Below are 23,730 nucleotides of genomic sequence, written 5' to 3'. Positions count from 1 at the left end.
TTGTTGAATTAAAACAAGGTTATTTTAGAAATTTTGTATGTAAAATAATTTATAAAATGGTAGAATGGGTATTTGGAAAAATCTGGTGCATCAGTTTAACATTTTCTATCTAGAAAGGTGATGGAAAGGAGGTCTTTGTCGAGTTTCTCAAAAATTCAGGGAAGGTATTTGTTAAAATGAAACTACAGAAGAGGTTTTATGATTGTCAAAATCTTTAGGGGAGGTTTTTGTACTTTACCACCCTAATATTTAATTTAACAATACCCGTCAAGTTGAGGATTTGGTAATTGTGAAGAAAATCATAGGAAAGTAATTCCTAACGGACAATATGTAGAAAGAAAAAAGAAATCCTAACAAACAATAAATAGCAAAGAAAAAAAATCCTAATGAACCATAAATGTCACTTGGGTGCTCAGCCAGTCAACATCTATGCTTGATTCTTTGCTTTCTCATGTTAGATTTTTTTTTTTCATTTAGGCTTTTTTCTTCGGAATCATATTTTTAATAGCATTTTATTCCTTGATCATTTAATTAATTACAACAATGATGATAAATCTAAGGCTTATCCCTAGGGGTGAGCATTCGTTTAAAAACTGAGATGAATAAATTGAAATGTTAAAAACCAAATTAAAAATTTAAAATCGAACCAAAAATTGAATTATACCGAAGTAATCGAAATCGAAATTTTTGAACCGAATTTTAATAATTTATACTATATTATATATATATATATATATATATATATATATATATATTATAACATATAATATATTACATATTATAAAATCAAATTTTATTATATCATGTATTAATATATAAATATATTATATATTATATTATATTTTATATGTTTTATTACATACTATATCTTACATATTATATATTATATATTACATATAATAATAGAAAGCTTGGTTAATTTGGTTAACCAAATTTCTAATTCTAAAAACTGAAACCGAAAACTGGATTAATCGAATCGATTTAACCAAAAACCAAAAAGACCGAACCAGACAAATTAAAACCAAAATTTTTGGTTCGATTTTTCGATTTTAACCGAATAGTGCTCACCCCTACTTGTCCCAAGTGTGTAGGGTCGGCTACATGAATAATGAATTCCTCTGTTGTCATAGTTTCAAATCATTTATTGTTATTTCAATGCATTTCCCTTTCTGTCTACCATAAGGTTCAAAATATCAATACAGACCAACACACCTATGTGGAATAAGGATGGCAATTTTCCCTATTTTCCCAATCTCCATGGGGATCTGCCCCAAATGGGGTGGGGATGGGGATAATTTTCCCCATAGATTCCCACTAATATATATGTATATATGTACATATATGCTTATGTTAATATTCTTAAAAATATGGTTGAATATGTTTGAATCTTTTCTAATAAGATTGTAAATTTTAATTGTTTTTATTTTTTGAAATAAAATAAAAAAACAAAATAGTTAACATTTTGAAATAAAATAAGAAAACAAAATGTTTAAGGGCTGAAACAAGTGGGATCCTGAAACACTATATATAGGGTAAGGGCCCCAGTACGTCTTGATATGTGACAATTTTAATCCTTAGTCTGCTGCCCCTAGTTTCGAGTCGAAATCTACTGCCATAAGACGCTACATCCACAAATCAAGGACCCCAATGTACTCAATATTAGTGATATTTTGTTTTAGATCCACCACTCAATGTATTATTGATTGTTGATCCAGGTGACCACTCAATCTATTGTTAATCCCAGGCTCTTGATTTGTCCGAAGTCCGAACCATCACCCAACAACCATTTTGGCTTGGTTGAAAGAGTGCAAACACTTCTAAAGGCCATACTTTTGTATTTGCTAGTTTGATTTTTGATTTTTGCTTTTTTTTTTCACGATCAGTGCAATGCAATGAGAAAAGGTTCCTTGGCCCAATAATTTTGTCAAAAAATGTTTCGTTTTTTATTTGTCTCAAATGTCAATCTTTAACTTAACTTTCTTAATTTATAAAAACTATAGTTGAAATAGAAGTATAAAATAAATATAGAAATATTATACATAGAATATAAGAACATTACAAATTGACTCTATATAGCTCAAATGGTTGAATTGATGACATGCTGCCCCGGAGTGTACTCCAAAACACTGGTTCAAAGTTGCCTTACTTAAAATTTACGATTATCAGCTTTTTATTATTACTCTTATTTGTCACTTTTACCTGATCTTCTGGTGAGTGATGACAGAAGATGAAGTGGGACTACATGAATTACAGATTTATGCCACCTGTCCACTAGGTGAAAAATATCAGTTGCACATTGTTTTGTCCTGGTTTATGAGTAAATCTAATCTATCATTCCAGAAAGTTATGGCTTATGATACCGGAACCGGAAGAACTTTGATTAATCAAAAACCCCATCAATAAAAAGCTCACACAGTCGAAACTCCAAAAAAAAAATATATATAAAAAAGATCCAAAGAAAAAGAAAACAAAACCGATGGCTAAAATAACCTCCAAAAAAGTTAGAAGAGAGAGAAACGTGATATCAATTTATGCCAAACGAGGGTTGATTTCTTGGTTTATACAACAGATTGTCAATTCCCACCGCACGTTTACATCAACAAGTAGGTGTAAAACTAAAAACCAGAGGAAAATGGCTATGTTCTGATCAGTTGACAAGTCAAAACCCTCTGCTTTGGCCTCTACATTCTTCATCCTTCCTCTCTCCTTTTTTTTTTTCATTCAAGTCCTTGTATATATGGCCCATGGGCCCATGACTGATGCTAATCGGAGTCGCTATCCATGGTCCCCATTGCCTTGAGCCCTCGCGGTCTCTGCCAAAAGCATTCAGGCCCACGTAAGGCCTCTATCCAAAAACACTTTCTTCTTTTTTTATTCTAACTAAAATCACTGATTTATTAGCATCAACACGAACTCACCTTTTTGGAGATCTTCTTTTCCCTCACCTCGTATCGCTCCAGCGTTAGATCACACAACCATGATCCAGGGCATACCAGCTGCACAAAGATCAATTATGTTGGATAAGAAAAGGATGAACCTTCAACCGTCAGATCGGAACATGATGCGCTACAATAGACCACTCCTTTTATTTTAGCTAAAATCCAGGATCAAGGGACCTGGATACTACATGGTGGGACCACTCATTTGAGACTTTATTTTGCTTTTCCTCAATGTTCCTGATCCATCACAACCGTACATTTGGCAAAAGCCAGCTTCCATCATGGCAGTGTCTTGTGCCATAATGACGCTGTACCATAACTGATAACCCGGTACTTGAACGGCTGAAATTAAAGCAATGGGCCATCAAGAGAACTCTCAATCCGATGCCACGTGGCCACCTGTCTTTTAGTGATTACTTTACTGGTCTCACCCACAAAAAGAAAGGAATAACGAAAACCAGGATGCGCACAAAACCACCACCGTCCAAGTCCTCCCTACACTACTCCTTTGTCTCCTCGACATCCCCATCAATTAGATTAAAAAAAAAAAAAAAAAAGATAAAACTTTTTTCACTTGATTTTGCGGGTAAAGCAAGAAGATTAAGTATTATTTTTTTTCCATATTCCATTTTCTTCCTTCTAAAAGATATCTTGTGTCTGCCATGCCAAGGTGAGGAATATGTAGAAGTATGAACATTTTGAAATTTGAAGATCTAGAAAATAAATAAGTATATTTCATAAAAAAATGAATAAGAATCTGGGAGGGTGTGAGATAGGGAGAGCATACGTTGAGGGTTCTCTGAATGAACTTGGCTCGCTTCTTGGGCCTCTGGGGCAGCTTAGACCCCTTAATGGCCATGAAATCCTCCTCCTTCTCTTTGTTCGTGAGCGCGATCACGAACTTCGGAGGCCAAACCGGGATCGCTTCGCTCCCCGACGACGAATTCCCTTTCTTGCTATCCTGCGCCGTCTCCGAAGTGTTGTTGTGGTGGTTGTCGTTGCCGTTTTTGCGGTTATGGTTGTTCTTATGGTTATTCCTGCTTTCCTTCTTATCCTGAGATCTCTCTTCTTCTCCCACTCTGTCTGGAGAAGAAAAGGGAGTCCTTACGCCGTTGCTTTGCCCTTTCATGGTACACGAGGCTTCCGAATTCCTGAAGAAAAAAAAAGGAACACAAACAATGAAACAAATACTCACATCAGATGCAAATGAGAGAACAATAATAAAACAAAGACAAAAAGTGGTTCGGCTATATTAAATTATTAACTGATTATTTAGGAATATGATTTTTTTTGTTTTCGTGGTCGAAATTACAGATATATCCTTGGAACGAAGTGGTCGATTCGATCGGTGACCGCTGCTCAGTGACTGTGAGGAGGAAGAGGAGTGGAGGAAGCGGGGAGGAGTTGCTTTGATGCTTTCCCTAATTCCCTCTATCTAATTGACCAAAGAAGATCGGACTGTGACCTGTGGGTGCGATGTTTGGGGGTGAACTGAGAGGAAGAAATTCATTCAACTCGGCGAAATATCAAGTAGCCAACAACAAAACACATGTGAGACGTGAAATAACATTGCATCGGTTGACAAGTCAGGGATCTTTTCCAGCCAAGGACAACGTGAATCAGCCGTCGGATCGAAATTTACTTTCTTGAAACTCGGATCTGCAAACAGAGGACGTGTCCAAACCCAGTTGAATAGCGTCCAAGTTGTAAACTGGGTCGACAATTATCCACAGCTATGGTGTAATGAATCCAACGGTTACGGCTTATGTTAGGTAGTTGGAGTACACATCGCACTAACAACAACATTCCCAATCAAAAAATGGTCGTATAGATCATTTATTTGTTTGGATGGATTAGGGTCAGGCGATCAAATTCCAGGAGCGGGACATTGGTTGTAATTGTAATTTGTAAAGTTGTATTATCCTCATTCCTCAAAACAAGTATTGTATAATGGTGATCCATATGCATTTATCCATATCAAAGGTGGGCCCACTTGAACCAAAAAGTGAGCGGTGTACCATTGATCAATTAGATGTCAAGTGGGTCCCATCCAATAGTCCAATATCTATCTACCAAAAAATCCAAAGTTGATTCTAAAAAAAAATCCAAAAGTCCATTATCACTCAAGTTAAAATGTTAATAAATAGTGTATGGTTTATCGGAAAATAAGAGACAACTTCCCTCAAAATTTCTGTTTCTCTTTTTCTGATAAACCAAAGAGTCTTAGGGAACTGTGAAATTATGATCTTACCAAAATACCCTTAACATTTAAAATTGATAAAAATTATTCAACACATGTGAAAGAAAATACATTATCTTCTAAAAATTCCTACTTATATTAGTAACAATTAATATTTGGGGAGAGTTTTATAAATTCTCGACTCTAGCCGCTTCATTATACCTCCCAACCCTTACTTTGCCCGATATCCTTAGCAGGTTAGAATTTTTAAAATTCAAACTTTCCTAGCATATGAAAACATAAAACCCTTTCCAACCCTACATTGTCCCACATTTGAGAGTGGGACAAATTGAATCTGAAATTTATATCTAATTTTTTATTATTTCTTATTAAATGTGAGTAATAACCAAGTAATATGAGATGAATAAACATAAAAAAAATTAATTATTTGAATTAAAACATGCATGAATCATATAAACTATTAATTATTTTTACATAAAATTCAAAACATTATTAAATTTAACACTTATACATAAATTCATATGCCTTTCAACAATATGTGCTTCATGGAGGACTGACTTTAGTCTAATACGGTACCTTTTTCATATCTGTATAAGTTGTAAAATTCCAAAATCTATTTTCTCAGGCATAAGAAAAAAAAAGAAAAACTTACCCATTGGAATAGGTACCCATAGGGTAGGATAGAAATTGCCATCCATATAACTAATTATAGAAAAATAACATTCGGTTATAATTTGTGCCTACAACACTCATATTTCTCAATAATTTAAGTTTTTAAACGTTAAAAAAACCTATGAATATAATGAATTTTTATACAATACCAGTTTTCTAAATAATTAAATTCATTTCCATCATTCACAAAAAAGAAAAAATTCATTTCCATCCATCTAACATACAAAAGGCAACCTTCACTGTAAATGTAAAGGAAAGGACACCCCCTTTTCCCAAATATACCATAAGTGAACACCAAAACGCAATGAATCAAAAGCAACTGGTCTTCTGGCTAGGAATGAAAGATGGCCAAATCGACCCTCCAATCCCCTATATAATAAGCAAAAGAAAATAATATAATAAAGAAAATAAAGCCGTACCCATGAGATCCGAGTCCAATCCATTCCCACATAATGGGTACTTGGTTGGCTAATTGACTCGATCAGTGAGATGGTTTTCAAGGGGAAAAAGGACAAACATATCCCAGATGCCAAGCTGATGTGGTGCATAAGAATTCAAAGTGCCTTTTTTTTTTTTTACGGCTAAGAGAGTCAAGGACTCTTAGAGGAGAGTTAAATAACACATTATGGAATCAGAAATCAAACAAGTGGTGGGTCGGACTATTTTCAGAGGCCTTCATCAAAAGGGGCCCATACTCCTGTATTTATTTTCAAGATCAGAACACCGTCCAATACTCCAATTCAGATAGAACGGATTGGGAGTCATGGAATTGGGACTTGGGAGGTAGGTGGCGGGACCATAGATTGGAATGAGAAGAGTCTGCATCTTCGCGCACATTGGATGTTGTCAAAACAACAATTCTAGTGTCCAAATTGATTTCTCCAAAATGACGGAAAAAAAAGACTATTGAGGTGTGTGTACTGTACCTGAGAATGCGATGAGTCTGAGGAGACGAAGGTGGAAGTCGACGGAGGTTATGATGATTGGTGGTGGCGGTGGTTCGATTTGAAGGCTCTCTTTCGGTTCTAACGATGCGTCGGTCGACTCGAACCCTAGTCTTATCGGTGGAGTTGTCTTTAACCTGAATCTTCATACACCGGAGCCGCTTCCGGTTGCCCCACTGCAATACGAATTCCGTTGTTGTTTCAGGATTCACTCCACACACTCCCTCCCCTGGCTGATTACTGCTGTTATTGTTCTTCACTGAATCTCTCTCCATCGCTTTTTTCCCCTACATAAACAACAACAGGATAGAAGTATTCATCAACTTCCGTCAGCTTTTTCGTGTGACCGCATTTCCTTGCCTTTGTTTCTCCTCTAAGCCATCCTAATTCTCTTTCAATTTGCAGATAAAAATCAAACAGAAAACAGGCCAAAGAACAAATAATTGAACAAATCTGTTTGTCTAATTGAAGGTGCAGAAGCAGTAGCGGGAGAACGAAAGTAACTAAATAAGATCTAACACAATGTTTCTATCTGATTTATCTAAATAATTGAAAACTTAACAAACAGATTACCAAATCCCCAAACAGGGACTCTTCCAAAGCTCGAAGGGGTGAATCATATGGGAATGAAGAATGGATAAGAGAGAATAAAAAAAAAAAAGAATTTTAAAATGTAAGAGAGAATTCCAGACCTTTAGTAGATCAATAGAGGCAGCTTCAACACAAAAAAAAGGAATAAATTAAAAAAAAAAAAATCGAAATAGACTTCTCTTCTATAGCTCTATAAAAGTGAGCTTGCGGCCACCAAGCCAAAAAAAAAAAAAAGTATGAACCCGAATTCAGTCTTTAGATATCCTTTAATAAAAAAAAAAACCGAGTACCTATAGCCAGAGGAGATAGCCAGCACATGTACATTCTCAAATAGTTCTGAATGAATCTTCGTTTTCATAAAAAAAAAAAAAAAGGATTCCTAATACGATGAGAAGGATCTGAGAGAAAGAGCGAGTGAAAGAGATCTCTGAAATAGTCACATTACCTGGAAGTACGAACTTCGTCCCAGGATCTTGATTTATCGATTGAATTCTACAAGGAAAAACCAAATCCTCTCAAGCACTGCAAGCGAGTTTAAACTGAGGGAGGGGAAGGAAGATGGATGAAAGATAGGTCAAAGGAGTTTCGTTTCGGGCCTTAGGAGAACAAGACAGAGCATCAAGATTTTCACCGTATAAAACAACGGTTTCCCACTCAGGCACGTTGGATTTATCAAGAGAAAAACGCAATTGAAGACAATATCCTCTCAATTCTCAGTTTTCCAACTCTGCAAAACCAAGATCAAGAACAGAATTCTAACGGACCCGCGACATTTGAGTGCTTGCAAGGTCCACTGTCATTTTGATCTTTCAAAACCAGAAATCTTGCAAAAGACTCAAATTTCTCTCGATACCACACCTCCAATCTCCTCAAAGTGAAACTGCAAAACCAAAACCGAAACAAAATGAACAAAGAATGCTCGTCGGAGTGTCATTACAGAAGCAAATACAAACTTAAAATTTTGCTCTGCAAAACAAACCTCTGCACTTGGATTCTTCCCTTTTTCTCTGAAAATTCATCAAGGAAGAAGGGGAAATGTTAACAATTAACGAAAGGATATGTTTTGGTTCTTCATTGTCATCTTGGCCGAGGCCTCCAGAAGAAGGGAAATTAATGATGAAAAAGATCAGAAGAACAACTCCTGATCGTTTACGAATAAAAAAAAGGAAAACCGCATCAAATTCCTCACATTGTTCTTCTTCTTATTTTCTCCACGAGTTTTCTGTACCAGTATCAGAAGAGTTCATGAATTGAAACAGCAAAACGAAGTAATGGGGAGAGAACCAGAGAAAAAGAAGAAGAGGAAGAGAAAGGGAGCGGCCGAAGTCCAAAACCAGAGCTTGTGCCAGTTTATATACCCTCCGTTTCCCGTTTATACCTTCTTCCCTCACCGTTATTGCAGAACCGTTTGACCACCTGCAACATCGAAGAGTTTTGGCCGTCCGTTCCTCATCCGACCGCTCTAATCTCGCAATCAGGTCCTCGAGTTACGAGGAACGTCACGGCGTTCGTTGTGTGCTTCTTGTAGACATGGCGTGGCAGCTAAGTATTTGACGGCGTTAATAATGAATCTGTTAGCTTCTTCGACGCCGTTAATTTTCCGTTTCTCAAATTCATCTCTTCCTCTTGGAATTTTCTCTCCCTGCCAACTAACTAAACCTTCTAGCACATAGTTTTGAATAGTCCTTTTGTAAGGTTACGTGTCTTATGCACCGCACATGAGGGCCGTTCAACCTACGGGCTAGTTCGTGAGAACTGGCGTTACTGGGTCCTCTACCAAAAACAATCTTGTCATCTTGTGGGCGAATCTCATCATCACGTCCATCCAAATTGGATTTTAGTTAAGAAAACGGACGGGTCAAGACATGGAAAATCGCGTAAAGTTTCAATCAGACGGCAGTGGATGAAGAAGGACGTACGTGGAGGTAATAATTGCAAGAGGCAAACGACCGAGCTCATGGTGACGCAATTGCGAACGAAGTAAGTTAAAGTGTGTGACAAGGAGTCAAGGACCAACAATAGGTGATCACGATGACCATAAGACCTTTCAGATTATTTCGATATCATTGACCAAGGTTAATGATGAGAACATTGAGACATGTATGAGAGAGAGGATTGAGAGTACATACAAATGTGAAATGTCTTATTAGCAAACAATTACGCGCTAAATCCCTTGCTAAGGGAGCTAGCTCCGACGATTGGTGGGAAACGTGGGACAAGCTTGAGCTGAGGCCTTCTCCATCTCCTCCTTCACAACACCCGCATTGCAGATATCGGCAAAGGGGTCGCATGTATTTCATCCCATGCTCAACGTGTCTCAAATGCCCTCACCTGCACATTTCGTCAAACACAACCTTCAGAGGCTGACCATCACTGTCAGACTCAAACCATGGATGACTGAGATCAAGTGTAACCAAAGGGCTATGTTTGGATGGATAAAAAGTAGGTGTGCAACCGAAAGTTGAGATAAAAGTTATTAGGAAATTTCACTTTTATCACGCACTACTTTCTGTTACTCTTGCTTTTTATAAAAACCAATACACACTTGATTAGGATTTTTCATGGAAGTGTAATATGTTAGTGGGGATGATGGAGTCACCCCTTGCCCAGGAGGGGAGTTCACTTTTGCTACCACAATGTTGTAAGCAAACGGCGAAAACCGAGAATCATGGATTTATTGTTATGACGTTACTTCATCTAATTCGAGGTGCGGCCATATCAATACAGGGTTTGATTTTGTTGTTTCAGCACAGCACAGAAGTGATTTGCACTGTAGGGGCTAAAGCCACATCACCAATACCTTCAAAAAAAAAAAAGTAGCCTTAATGCTGAGGAATGGCTGATCATTAGGCCTCTTACCATAGTCCCAAGGCAAGCCCAATCACCTACAACAGGCTGCCCTGCAGGCCGAACAGTGTTTACTGTTTAGCACGTCAGGGCCTTTTGCATTTCCGAACAGAAACTTCCCAATGAGCTTAATGCTATTTTCTATGTGCCTCGGCAGGATTGGTGCCCATATACAAGGCCAGAGGCGCCTCGCTAAGCCCTAAATCCCCATATTGCATCAGCATCACATGTGAACCGCAAGTGTAATTCTTAGTTGCAACCCTCGTTTTAACCTGCACAAATTCTCACACAAGCAAAAGAAAATCCTCAAATCGACCAGAGCCAAAATTAACATGGAAATGTAGTTTGTTAAAAAGCAAGAACATCCTCTGAGCAGGAAAGGATCCAGCCCACATAATAGCATCCATACAGCCCTCAGCCCCTCACTTTTAAGGATGCACACTAGACTTTGGACATTCGTTTTCTTGGAGCCAACTCAGGCCATATCTGGAACTTCGAACCCATCCTTAGGTTCAGTCCATGGCCTCGACTCAAGCCCAATTCGAGCCAGATGTGACCTAATTTTCTAGGCCCAGGACCAGAACCACGTCTAGATCAAGCCCCCAGACCCAATCTGTGCAGTGTGCACCCTTTGGTTAGAGTAGGGGTGTCAATTGAATTGGATTTGGTCCAATCTGATCCAGTCCAATGTGAATCCATTATGAATAGGCCAGGTCCAATCCGTCCAATGAATATTTTGGATCATTTTAGACCAATCCAATTCAATGTCTGGACCGTTCAAATTCGTTTTAATTTAGATTGTTTCCAACCCAAACCTGGTCCATCGACACCAATATTCTTATCTTATAACCAGATATTGGCTCAGTTAAACCCAATTCAACATAAAATTCATTACGGATGGATCGGGTCCAATCCAATCCAATAAATACTTTGAACCATTAAATTTGGATTGATTCAATTCAACATGTCTTGTTGGTCCATCTAATCCATCAAATTGATTTTGATTTGGACGGGTCCAACCCAACACCGGTCCATTGACACCTCTACGTAGAGCACATAGTTGTCACTAGGTAAGAATATAGTATAATAAATACTCTATGGGTCCTGTCCATCAGAAGGGAGATTCATTCTTGTTTTTCCTCCAAGAAATTTATACAAGTGCAAAGTTAGAGTCTTTACCACTTGATACCGCTGCTTCAGAGTTTCAGTCTTCAGATTGTATTTGTCACTGTACATGAAGTGAAGAGGTTATACAATATACAGCCAAAAATAAGGCAAATTAAACACAACAGTGCAAATAGATTCTGCAAACAAACATAGCCTAAATAATAACATTAAAATCTCATAGATTTTGGCTGAAGTAAAAATAAAATGCAAACCTGTCTTCCAGCCATGCAACACTATACAAGTCCCCCAAACAGGTATGATATTCTGGTGGAGGATTTGGAGAGCCTGGACAGTATGTTGCCCAACTACTTTCTTTTGCATTTGCTGCTGTAGTTGCATAGATATTTAATCCCTCTGGAAGGAGACCTTCAAAAATACACCCAGACTCACAAGCTTCAAGATAAAAGACCTAACAGTTTTGCAGTATAATGGTCCACGATCAAGTAATTTTATCACAAACCATATGGATTAATTGCAACTTAATATAATGAGTAAGTTACCAAGCTCTTATAGGTTCCTGAAGCATGCTTTTTCTTTAAAACTTCAATCAAATCATTGGCAAACATGTAATGATCGTCATGTCTGTTTTAGATCACAAAAACGACATTGAAGCTGTAGTTTTATTATTCAAAGTTCTAAAGAAACCCGAGAAAAGGAATTAAGGAAACATGGTTTTAAGACATATATCCAAACGATACACAATCGTGTTGAGGAAGGAAATTCCAGAAAATTTATTTTTTTTTTCCAAGTTTTGGAAACAAGTGGGAATGGAACCATTTTTGGATATCTAGGTCATAATCAATGGTTCAACCATGTAGGTCAAATGGTTAATCCATGACATGGTAAAATTGATAATAAATAAATATAGATTTAAATTGTATAAAAATAAATAAAATTACAAAAAAAAGTTGGACATGTGTCTCTAGTATAATATGTTCATCATATTAAATAAAATTAGGTCTAATTAATATTACTATTAATGATGAAAATGACTGGAAATACAAAAATCAAAATAAAAAATTAACATCTAAACCTGTAACCTGCTGATTAGGGGTGAAATAGACCTAGAAACATTATTGGGTTGCAAATCAACTAGTCCACCTGGCATTCAACCATGGGGTGAAAACATTGATTTTTCATTTTTTTTCCTGAACTTCAAACATTAAAAAATTTTTTGCATTTTTTTTTTCTATTTAGAGCACATTAGTGATTAGTGTTAGACAATTTTGTATGCCCTTAGATCCAATCAGTTATGATGTGCTTTTGACATTTAGTGTAAATGAATAAAGTGCATGTTTGATTCATATTGTGTGGTATGTTTCTGTGTAAGACCCTTAAACTAGACACTTAATGAGACTGGTGTTAGTTTAAAATATTCGCAACTATTGGATAAGTGTGGAGAGATTTATCCTGCTAAGGCTAACACTGGTGTGCTGCCAAGTGTTGGGGTGGCATGTCTCAACTGTCAGGGTGAGAACCAAAGAACATGCAGTGTATGATTACTTGAATCTTTGAACCGAACCAGATTTCCAGTATTGCCCTAGATCTTGGATATTGATGGGCAAAATTGGAAAGTTACACCTGACCCCTAGACTCAATTATGATATTGCACTAGGTGTCGGATTGTGCTGTCTTTGATTTGCCTTATCAGTGAGATCCTTAGCGGGGGTCAAAACTTGGGTATGTTGGGGTAGTCTGGAAATTCATCTGAGTAGGTGATTATAGTGACAGGATCGGCCCCTTTGTCAGACAAAGGTAATGATCGGGGATGCACTATCTTTGATGGAAACCAAACTGCCGGTAGTTGATTTCAATCGTTGGAATTTTGTTTTGAAAAATTTATATATATGTACGGTTTCAAAATGTTTTCAAATGGTTTTAATTCTCGGGATCCATGTGAGTAGAGAGTGCAACACTGTTCCTTGCAGCCGAGGGAGAGGTCATCTCTTGCTGGGCAGTGTTTGATCATTATGGGCTGAGAGGTTGAGTGTAAGGCCATTTAGGGTTATACTTGATGGGTTAATCTCGCATCTGCCCACAGTCCCTGGGTTTTTATAAGATGGCTTGACCTAGGGACTACTTAGTGTAAGTGTTGGGCCCATAGAGTCCATGTGATGGGCTCAAGGGGTATACTGGGCTTTCCAATGAATTTGATTAGGCCTTGTAACAAAGGCTGAGCCGAACCCATGTGGCTGATGTGTAGATCAATGTTTGGGTCCCACGCCATACAAAGAAGCCCAACTGGGTAGCAGTTTTGAAAGCCTATTGAGCACTTAATACATATCGGGCCTAAAACACATTTCGAACTGGGTTGATTTGATCAGTCACTTAAGGGGTGGATCTGAGATTAGGTCAAGCAAAAAAGGATTGGGTCTTAACCCTATCCACTCATGGAGACAAAATTCAAATTAGGATTTGAATCTGGTAATCTCCTGATAAGATCAGGAGTGGGCTGATCTAATCTGCAGATAGGATTAAGAAGACTCCTTATCCAAATACAGATTTGGATTAGGATAACTCCTAATGAGATTAGGAGGTTTCTTAATCACAAAGAAAAGAGGAGAAACCCTAATTCGAATTACAAAAATTTGATCCCTAGGGAATTTCGCAGATTAGACTGCATTCTTGAGATGGGATCTCAGAAACTCTAGAGAAAAGAAAGCAGTTCACCATCTTCTTCTCTAGCCTTCTCCTCCAACAGCCGCCAACATCTACTGCCAGTTCGAGTTCTCTGTGAGGGAAGATCAAGAAGAGTTCTTGATTGTGTGTGATGCTCACTGTTTCCATCGAGTTCTTCAGAAGAACATGGTTCGTGGGACAAATATTGTTGGTTCTGCTCTATCATCACTATGTCATCTTCAGTGGGAGGTGTTCTTGGGATTTTCTTTGGGTGTGAACACCGATGTTGGGAGATACTACTTCTCCAGATTAGGTATATCCCTTCCCTTCTCTTTTAGTTCAGAACTGGTTCGGTTTTGGTTCGAGATAAATCCTGGAAATTTTAGGGAATATGATTCCCAGTTGGAAGAATGACAAGAAAATTTTGAAATTCGCCCACCCATTCTGTAACCTTTTTGGCATCCATATGATGGATCTTACCATTCTTTCCATTAGTTAGCTTCCAAGCCAAATATAATGAAAAATATAAGGGTCCGTTTGGTTTACAGGAATAGGGGTATGGAATTAGAATCAGAATGGGTTATTCTGATTCTAACTATTTGGTTGGGCGGAATTGGAATCCCATTCCCATTTCTGATGGAATGGCATTCTCCCATTTGAGGGAATGGCCATTCCCTTCCCCTCCCTTGGGAATAAAATCTCATTCCTGCTGATTTTAATTCCCATTCCCATTCCTGTCAGAACCAAACGGACTATAGGAATGGACTTTTCCGATTCCGATTTCGAAGGATTTTGATTCCGATTCTAATTACGAACCAAACGGACCCTAAGAATTGTGACACAAGCACAACTATCCTGGATAACAAGCAAATTCCTAATTAAAAGGATGAAGATAACTAGTGTAAGGCACATGTGCAATTAAGGCTCCGTTTGAAAAGAGTTCAAATACAAATATGTGGAGTGCAAAGCCTTGTATTTTGTATGTGTTTATGTTGTATATATTTATATTTGTATTCCCTCCAAATTCAACTTATTAAAATTATATTATTAAATTTAACTTTTATCACGTACATCAAAATCAAGGCAAATATCTACATTATGTAGTATAAGAGTTCTGATGTGCTGATAACAATACATTGTTGATCACATGCACCCAGCCACACATTGGAAACATATCTCTTATACTTTATATCGCTGATATTCCTAATATGTGGCTTAGTGAACGTGGCCAGTAATATATTGTGATCACCAGATCTAGACTAATAATAATAATAAAGAATTTTAAGAGTGCAAATGTTTCAAACACCTTGTTCGTGCATATAAAATAGAGGGCAAATGCTCTTTTACCCCTCACCCATGTCATGCTCAAGAATGTTTCAAAGCTTACGGCTGAATTTTTTGTTTTTTGTTTTTTTTTTCCGTGAATAAGGTTCTCCTTACCTATAATACATTAGTTTGGAAAAACTTTGGCCTAGGCTGTTGGGAACGTTTTTGCACATGACAAGTCAACATGTGAGTGGGATAAAAGAGTAATTACATCTCATTTTCTTTTGACCAAAAGGTTAAACATGGACATAAATAAACTAATGCGTAGGAAAAAACTTTGGCTGTTGGACTATGAGAATATTCTTGGAAATGCCATGTTATCATGAGAGTGGGGTATAATTGTCCCTGTTTCCTTTTTTACCAAAAACATAGACATGGGCGTGAGAAATGCTAAATGTGTCTAATCCAAAAACTCTCTCAGGCTGTTGGCCCCAACAGTCAAGGTTATCCCAACGTGTAGAGTCCACGAATGCTCTCAAGTCTCAACAGCTTAGGCTGTTGGCCCTCAACAGCCAAAGTTAGCTCCATTAGTTCACCCAGCAATGCTTCTGACAGCATTGCCGCAAGGAGTCTGTTGGCTAATGTGCCCAGCACGGAGAACCCAGCTGACAGCCCAAGCTATCAAATTTAGACAGCCTTTTTTTTGTGGTCAGCTGCACTTGATCTACTGCTCGCCATGTAGTTCTCAACCCGTTATGTATGTAACCTGTCACAACTGAATGCGGCAGTATTGGTTATATAATGACTTATACACAGTGTGGCGAGCAGCGGATTCAGTCTCGGTCAGTTGGCATCCCTCCCGTTAAAGGCATTTTCGGTTGTATCTTGTGTGGGCCAACGTGTTGCCAATGGGTTTTTCACACAGAGAGCCGGCTAATCAGGTCTAGTGTATAGAACTCAGTCCTATGTGGCCCAAAGCTACAACGCCGCACACCCAAAAACAAAAGAAAAATCATGTTAATGAAGCATCTTGGTACATATTTATGGGCCGAATATTTGTCATTTCTAGTTTCTACAGGTTTTCAACATATACCATTCTTCTATCTTGCTTTTTTCCTTTTTTTTTTAATCCTGTGTTTAAGAAAAAAGAAGAAAACTCAAAACTCCTTCCTCATCTATATAACTCGACTTTACGAGGCCAAGAGGGAAAATTGATTACCAATGGTAATGAAAAGAAATTAATTTATTTTCCATGTGTTCAATTGGGTTGTTAAACGGTTACAGTGGTGGGATGGGTGGCAGGGCACATCCCATTTTGTTTGATAAATCTGAGTGAAAGCCTACTAGGATATGGAGAAGGTTTCCTCATTACGTCAATGGGGTTGTTTGTTTATGCCTGTTAATGTACAAAAACCGATGCAATCTGCCAATGACATACTTGAGAATGAGCTATTGCTTCAGCACCCCCACAATGGAAAATGAAAAAGAAAATCACTTTTTGTAAGTTGCTCTGTTCTGATTTTAAGTATTTTAAATGCCTAATCAACACACTTCTTAAAAAACGTCAAAGAATCGGCTTTACAGTTTTTTTTTTAACCAAAGGAAACATGAATGGATCCATGATTCAACACTTTTCAAAACCTTGAGCTAACATGTGAGATTTTAGCTTGGATTATAAAACATAACCTAGTAATGTAATGAAATATCAGTATTACAATTTAATAAGTTGTAATAGTCAAAATGTGAAAAATGAAATCTTGAGACCGAAAACGTTTCAACTATGTCAAAAACATTGCAGAGGGCAAAAATATAACTAGAATTTTTTATTCCTCATGATTGACCAAGCCGCCGGCTGGGTACTGTTTTTTTTTTTTCATATTAATTTGCTTGAGAGTATTCAGTTTTCTAGTATTAATGGAAAGGGGATAACTGTAACTGAGTTTTCCCCTCTACCCAATGAACAAGCAGACTAAAGTAAGGTGCTTTTAATGGCATATTGTGCCCTACGCTTATAAATACCCTTTCCTAGGGGTGTCAATGGACCGGTTTCGGGTTGGACTCCATCCAATCCAAAGGTATTATGGACGAACTGGATGGTCTAAACAATTGTATGGACTCGGACCAGTCTAAATTTAAGTGGTCCATATATAATGCGGACCGAATTCGAATAAAACCGTTGAATGAATGGTCCATTCATTCATTTGAAGTTTTCTTCAAAATTTTCTTTGAAGACCTGGTTAGCGGCGCTCTACACCTCCACCGCTCCCTCTGGCAATTGAACGAAGAAGAAGGTTTCTCTCCGGCGGTGGTATTCCTCGAACTCCGTCAGTACTTCCGACGGTGGTTTCTCTACAGCGGTGGTATCTCTCCAGTTGTTTTCTCTCGTCCCTCTCTAGCGAATAGCGTATTAAGGGGTATTTCTCTGGCGACCGGCGACATTTTGAATTTCTCTCTCCCTGGAGCGTCCAACCGCTCTCTCTACAAGCTCTGCTGCGGAATCACTTTTTCCCACATCCAATAGTTGTTCCTTACTATTTGTTTCAGCTGGGACAAAACTTTTCTTCATCACCAATGGAAAGAGATGAGACGCAGCGGCGGCCGGCGATTGACAAACATTGGTTCCAATAGCTCCAAGTGTTGCTTGCATTTTTTTTCTTCACCTCTAATGGAAACAGAGTAGATCTGTCTTTCCGACATTACAAAAAAAAGGCCAGAGATTTTTTTTTACCACTGCAACGACAACCAATGACTAATATTGGGTTCATGTTGCCTCTCTAGTCTTTCGGCCATTACAGAACACAAATGATATTTTGTTTGTTTTTTTTGTAGTTGCAGCGACAGCCAGCAACGGAGGTTCAAGATCCGGTGCAAACCCGAATCTATGTTCTCCCAAACCTTCTAACTAGGCACCATTTCTCAATCTGTTCTCTGGTGTTTCCACCATTGTAGAGCACCATTTGCTTTTTTTTTTTTTGCAATTTATACAATTTCCTATATTTTTATTTGTAATTTTTGTTTTTTCTATATTTTTTGTTGTTTTTTGTAATTTCAATTATTTTTATGAAATTTCTTATAGTTTCTATTATTTTTTTCTTTTTTGTAATTTTTTTGCAAATTTTAATTTCTGTTTTCCATTTTTTATAATTTATGTTTTTCTGTGTTTTTATACATTTTTATTTTCTTATTTGAAAATTACTTTTCTTGAATTTTGTCATTTTTTATTCTTCCACAAGTTTTGTGTTGAAATGAAATCATTTTATTTTTTCAATTTAGGTATTTCTTTCAATTTCTACTTTTTAAAACAACGCTTTCACTTTTTTTTTTTTTTTGCAATTTTGGTGTTTTTATTAATACTTGCATTTTTTAATATTTGTATTTTTGTTTGGATAAACTATTTGTATCTTTTGCAGCCATATTTCTGCATTTTTATATTTTGTGAATTAGTTATATATTTTTGTAGGTTTTTATAACTTCTGGGGCTTTCATGTAATTTTATAAATTTCATTCAATTTGGACTGGATTGGACCCAATTCGGTCCATTTGCACCTCAATTGGACCACTTTGAACTTGGTCTGTATGGATTTGGATTGGATTGGATCCAATTCATTTGTGAATGGACCTATGTTAGATTGGATCAGATCGGAACAAATTCGGTCAAATTTGAATGTTCTTGTTTTTATACACTTTAATTTTTTTTTAGATCTCTCGTATTTTTTTTTTTTGTATTTTCTATTATTTGTTAGTAGTGTTAATTGGATCAGATATAGTCCAGCCCAATCTAGTCCAATATGAGCCATTATGGACCATTTTGGATTGGTCCAATTCAATGCTTGAACTGTCCAATCTGTTCAAATTGATTTTAATTTAGATCAGTTCCAACCCTAACTTGGTCCATTGACACCTATATTCTTTTCTTCTATCAATGGACCAGATATTGGTCCAATCCGATTCAGTCCATTATAAATCCATTACTGGCCAACCAGGTCCAATCCAATCCAATAAATACTTTGGACCATTATGTTTGGACTAGTCCAGTTCAATATGTCGTATTGGTTCATCCAATCCATCCGAAATGATTTTAATTTGGACCATTAAACACTTTTATGAAAGTACTTTTATTGCAAAAGCATTTTTACAAAAATACTTTATCAAAATACATTTATGAAAGCATTTTTACAAATATACTTTTATGAAAGAATTTTTGTTAAAGTACTTTTATTCATTCACTTTGGATTGGATTGGACTCAATCTTATCCGTTTGCATTTTAATTGGATGGAATTGGAATGTAGCAAGTGTTGTAGTTTTTTCATATATTTTTTTAGATTTTTAATATTATTTTGGTGTTTGAATCAATTTGGACCGGATTGGAATCTGGTCCATTTGCATTTTATTTGGACTGCATTGGACTTGATTTATATGGATTTGATCCAGTCGATTTGTAAATAGACCAATATTGGATTGGACCAAATCAAGTCCAATTGACAGCCCTACCCCTTCCCAACCACATTTCCACGTTTAAGTTGCTAAGAATCTTCCAAATAACCAGAATAAATGACCCATTGTTTTGTTTGTCATCAAATCAGACACTTTTTACCATTGATTTAGGGCATATATGACTGGTTATGAAAACCCAAAATACCAAAGTCACCACCCCACTAATGAAAGGGGCAAAAGAATATGAAGCCAGCAGGTAGTGGAGATTATGGGTTGCTTTCGGGTATCATTGATCCCAAAGTCTTCACTGATGCAATCATGCATTATTTTAGTGTTAGAGAGAAGACTGTTATATGGAAGAAATGCATAGAAAAGGACCATGTCTCCCATTTTCTCTTCATGGGAAAACAACTCATCAAATATTCACATCACAGGAAATTAAGAATTTTTAAAAAAGCATCATCAAGCCAAATTGGAGGAGTATCAAACATGTGCAGCAGCTTAAATGTGCAACACCAAACACATTGCCCTTGTTCTAGGAAGTCGATTATTGGTGCTTTGCAGATTAACAACCATGGTGCTGGTTGCTGCCCATGTGAATGGATTAATCATATCTTAGGGTCCGTTTGGGTTGTAGTCGGAATGGAATCTAAATTAAAATCCCTAGAAATTGGAATTGGAATGGTCTTTTCCCATAGACTATTTGGTTTAGATAGGAATGTGAATAAACAGGAACGGAATATCATTCTCAAAGAAGGACAGGGAAGGACCATTCCCTCAAATGGGACTATAATGAAAATAGGTTCACTAGTCAAGTCAAGTGGAGAACTTCCTGCATGAACCCACCCATTTTTTGCCACGTGGAATACATTAGGACAACTAAATTGCTCAAATCTACAGTCCAACAGTCCAATCAACCATATTCCCACCTTATAAATGGGTTCCACTATCATAGTGGAAAATCATGATATTTAAACAATTTGTGATCAATCAATCAGTATCTTGAAAGTTTAAATAGAATAAATTAACATGCATTATTTAAAGAGTGGTCAGCCCAAAAAAGGTTGGAATGTGGTTGATATGCAAACCAACGTAAAAAAAGAAATATTTTATTCAATGAATCAGATGAGTTGTAACCAAAACAAATGAGGTGTGAATTTAAATTTTACACTCATGTAAAATGTGAACTGATTCAGCGATCGATGGAAATTGGGACGACTTATTCTTAAAAATTTATACCGATATTGTCAAAGTGTAAAATTCAATGAAATTATTTTATTATGTATTTTAAGAGAATTCACCCCTAAAACTAGCTGTTAAAGGAAAAGAATCCAAACACATAAATATACATCACTGTAAATTTCCGATCCAACTCCTATTGCCGTTAATTGAGTTATTGCCATTTATTTCCAAGGTTACCAGGATGGGTCATAGTCGTTGAATGTTGACTCCGGTATCTTATGACCCCTACCCTCGTGGGCCCTAAAGCTGGCAGCAACTCTGAAATCTGTAACGGCCATTAACCAGGTTCATGTGAATTGGTTTAGTGGCATAGATGTAGCTTGTGGTAATTGCTTTTAAAACCATAAAGGTGCACCTTTACTAAAGTGCCCATGTTTTAACAACAAAAGGCAATAAGTACCATTGGGCTTGCATGTTGCCACTGAAGCTCTCTAATACACATACCCGGTCTGGGACTGGTGGCATTTTGGATATTTTCTTGTAGAAAGATAGAAATACACAGAGACATCTCTGCCTTGTCAAAAGATGAGGCATCCTTGGATGATCAACTTTAATTAGCTAGCTAGGAAGATCAAGAGAACTTTCCAATTTCTATCCGGAAAAGGCAAACAACAAAAACCAAATTATAATATTTTTCTTTATATTAGAGATTAGATTAGCAAATTTTTAGCTTTCTTCGTTTTCTGCAAAAATAAAAACCAAATCAAATAATTATTTTCCATAGTGCTTTAACAAGGATGCTTCCATTTTACATGATAAGCTTGAGCTAATAAATGTGAAGGAAAAGTAGAATGATACTATTTCATTTCAACAAGAATCCAGATATGCCTTTTTTTTTTTAATTTACAATTTAAAGAAACCAATTATACTATCAAGTAAATTTGCTAAAGTCAGCCAAAATTAAAAAAAAAAAAACTGTTAAATGGAAATTCCATGTAACAGCTGAAGTGGCAACCTAGAAAGGGTACCCCATGTTTTGAACATCACCCTCTTTTAGTAATGTTGTGAATATCGGCTTGAGTGTGCCTCTTCAACAATGCCAAATGGGTGTTATCTTCTCAGTATACTCTTCTAAAATATTAAAATAAATAAAATGTTCAAGCAAATTCTAAATAAAAAATGAATCAATTATTCTTGTGAAAATGACACAACATCTGTCCAGGTATGGAGATTATATAAGCAGAGATTGAGCAGTGAGCTCTGATTTTTGGGTAGATCCATTGCATTTACCAGAACAATACAAACTTCCAAATTGATAAAATATCACCAAATCTATACGCTCAACCTCTGCTTAGATGGACAGATCTGAGACAAATTGGCATCGTTCGCTCAAATCTAGTGGCAAGCGTATAGGTTTGGCTTCACTTGGTCGGAATAGTGTATATACCTTGTTCATCGCAAGACAAAGACGATGATGCACCTTGAGCGTTTTCTGTATGAACAGAACTTCGAACCTGCAACAAAGAGATTTGTGTGTTTGTGTATATGAGAGAGAGAGAATGTGTCTTGTACCAGATATTCAACAGAAAAGTAGTGGTATGGACAAGAGAGAAACCACAAGCAAGATGGAGCATACAGAGAAATGGAGAAGAAAGACGAGAGAGGATTTTTACTTCGATGGTAGAAAAGGGATAAGTTTTACATTGATAATTTTGATGTATTTTTTTACGTTGATTATCGGTGTAAAGGCATTTGAAAATGGAGTTTTACACCGATTTACGGTGCAAATACCTGCAAAATTGAACTGGGGCGTAAAGTCTACCCCACTTCGATTTTTCACTGTACTTTAAATCAAACACAAAGTTATGTTTCATGATCTTTTTATTTCAAATACTGGTACGTTTGCATTTTATTGAGGGGTATTCAGATTGTCCTCACACGGAGTCATAGGAAATATGATCTTTCTTATCTTATCTAATATCTAACCCTAAAACTTATTCCAATGTTTTAAAAGTCAATGTTGGATGTTGAACTATTTTTAATACACACACATACACACATATATATTATAGGTATGCTTACTTTATATTTTTAAATTTAGTATTATATTTTTTATTTGTGAAAATGTAAAATATTGGGATTTGAGGTCAAAAAGAGAGTTTTTTCTAGGCTAAAGTTATGAACTGTGAAAGTTTGCACATACATTGAATGTAACATATAACCCAATGACCATGTTAAACAAGTCCACGATTCAACCATCCAGATTGAACAGCTTTTGATCAAAAGACAGGTTTTAGGAAAACAAACTCAAAATCTTGAGTGAATGATGGTTTGAACAGTTTTAACCATGCAAGTGAATGTCCATAAGAATGCATTTGTGTCTTGAAAATGACCTCAAATACACATTTCAAGACATGTATACATTTAAAATAAGAGCAAAATTGATCATGACGACAAAGGCATATTTCAATCTAGAGATTCATGTTTCTACCTATCACAACTAAAAATATTTGGATGAATACAAAATTGTCATTACAAAACTAAACCAATTTTGCATTTTCATGAAACAACATATTTGCATTTATATTGAACATTTTTGCATTTACACTCTTCTCAATTCTAAAACAGAGCCTAATAATAATAATAATAATAATAATAATAATAATAATTTTTTACATTTCCACGTATCAATACTTTAGATTATGCTTCATATGAGTATCTTGTCATTGACACTTCACAGATGTAGGAAAAGCAGAAATTCGTGGATGGTGCTGATCCTGCTGGAAAGTGAACCCTATTCTGATTCGCAATCTCATTTTCTCGTCCACTATATATACATAGACATATTGATAACAACCTTCTCAGTGA

General features: G+C 36.5%; 1 protein-coding gene across 1 annotated transcript; it reads right to left on the bottom strand.

The window, feature by feature from the left end:
- Positions 1-2,501: 2,501 nt before the first annotated feature.
- LOC148847026 (uncharacterized) lies at positions 2,502-8,689 on the bottom strand. The gene is made up of 7 exons (XM_088950308.1): positions 8,326-8,689; positions 7,978-8,226; positions 7,792-7,838; positions 6,738-7,042; positions 3,727-4,090; positions 2,919-2,996; positions 2,502-2,813 (listed from the first exon to the last, which is right to left on the bottom strand). The coding sequence occupies exons 4-7, from the start codon at positions 7,028-7,030 to the stop codon at positions 2,763-2,765; spliced, it is 786 nt and encodes a 261-aa protein (XP_088806434.1). The 5' UTR covers positions 7,031-7,042; positions 7,792-7,838; positions 7,978-8,226; positions 8,326-8,689; the 3' UTR covers positions 2,502-2,762.
- Positions 8,690-23,730: the final 15,041 nt, after the last annotated feature.

Source organism: Nelumbo lutea, chromosome 6 (genome assembly GCF_056320005.1).
Source record: "Nelumbo lutea isolate HS-2025 chromosome 6, American lotus-T2T, whole genome shotgun sequence".
Taxonomy (NCBI): Eukaryota; Viridiplantae; Streptophyta; class Magnoliopsida; order Proteales; family Nelumbonaceae; genus Nelumbo; species Nelumbo lutea.
This window is presented reverse-complemented; position numbering and strand designations above follow the sequence as displayed.

Bases quoted from the DNA above. Each gene is read 5' to 3' on its own strand.
- LOC148847026 (XM_088950308.1), bottom strand. From the start codon at position 7,030: ATGGAGAGAGATTCAGTGAAGAACAATAACAGCAGTAATCAGCCAGGG. The intron at 4,091-6,737 runs GTACAGTACACA...TTTTTTCTTCAG, and splicing joins CAGACTCATCGCATTCTCAG to GAATTCGGAAGCCTCGTGTA. The intron at 2,997-3,726 runs GTATGCTCTCCC...ATCTTTGTGCAG, and splicing joins TCATTCAGAGAACCCTCAAC to CTGGTATGCCCTGGATCATG.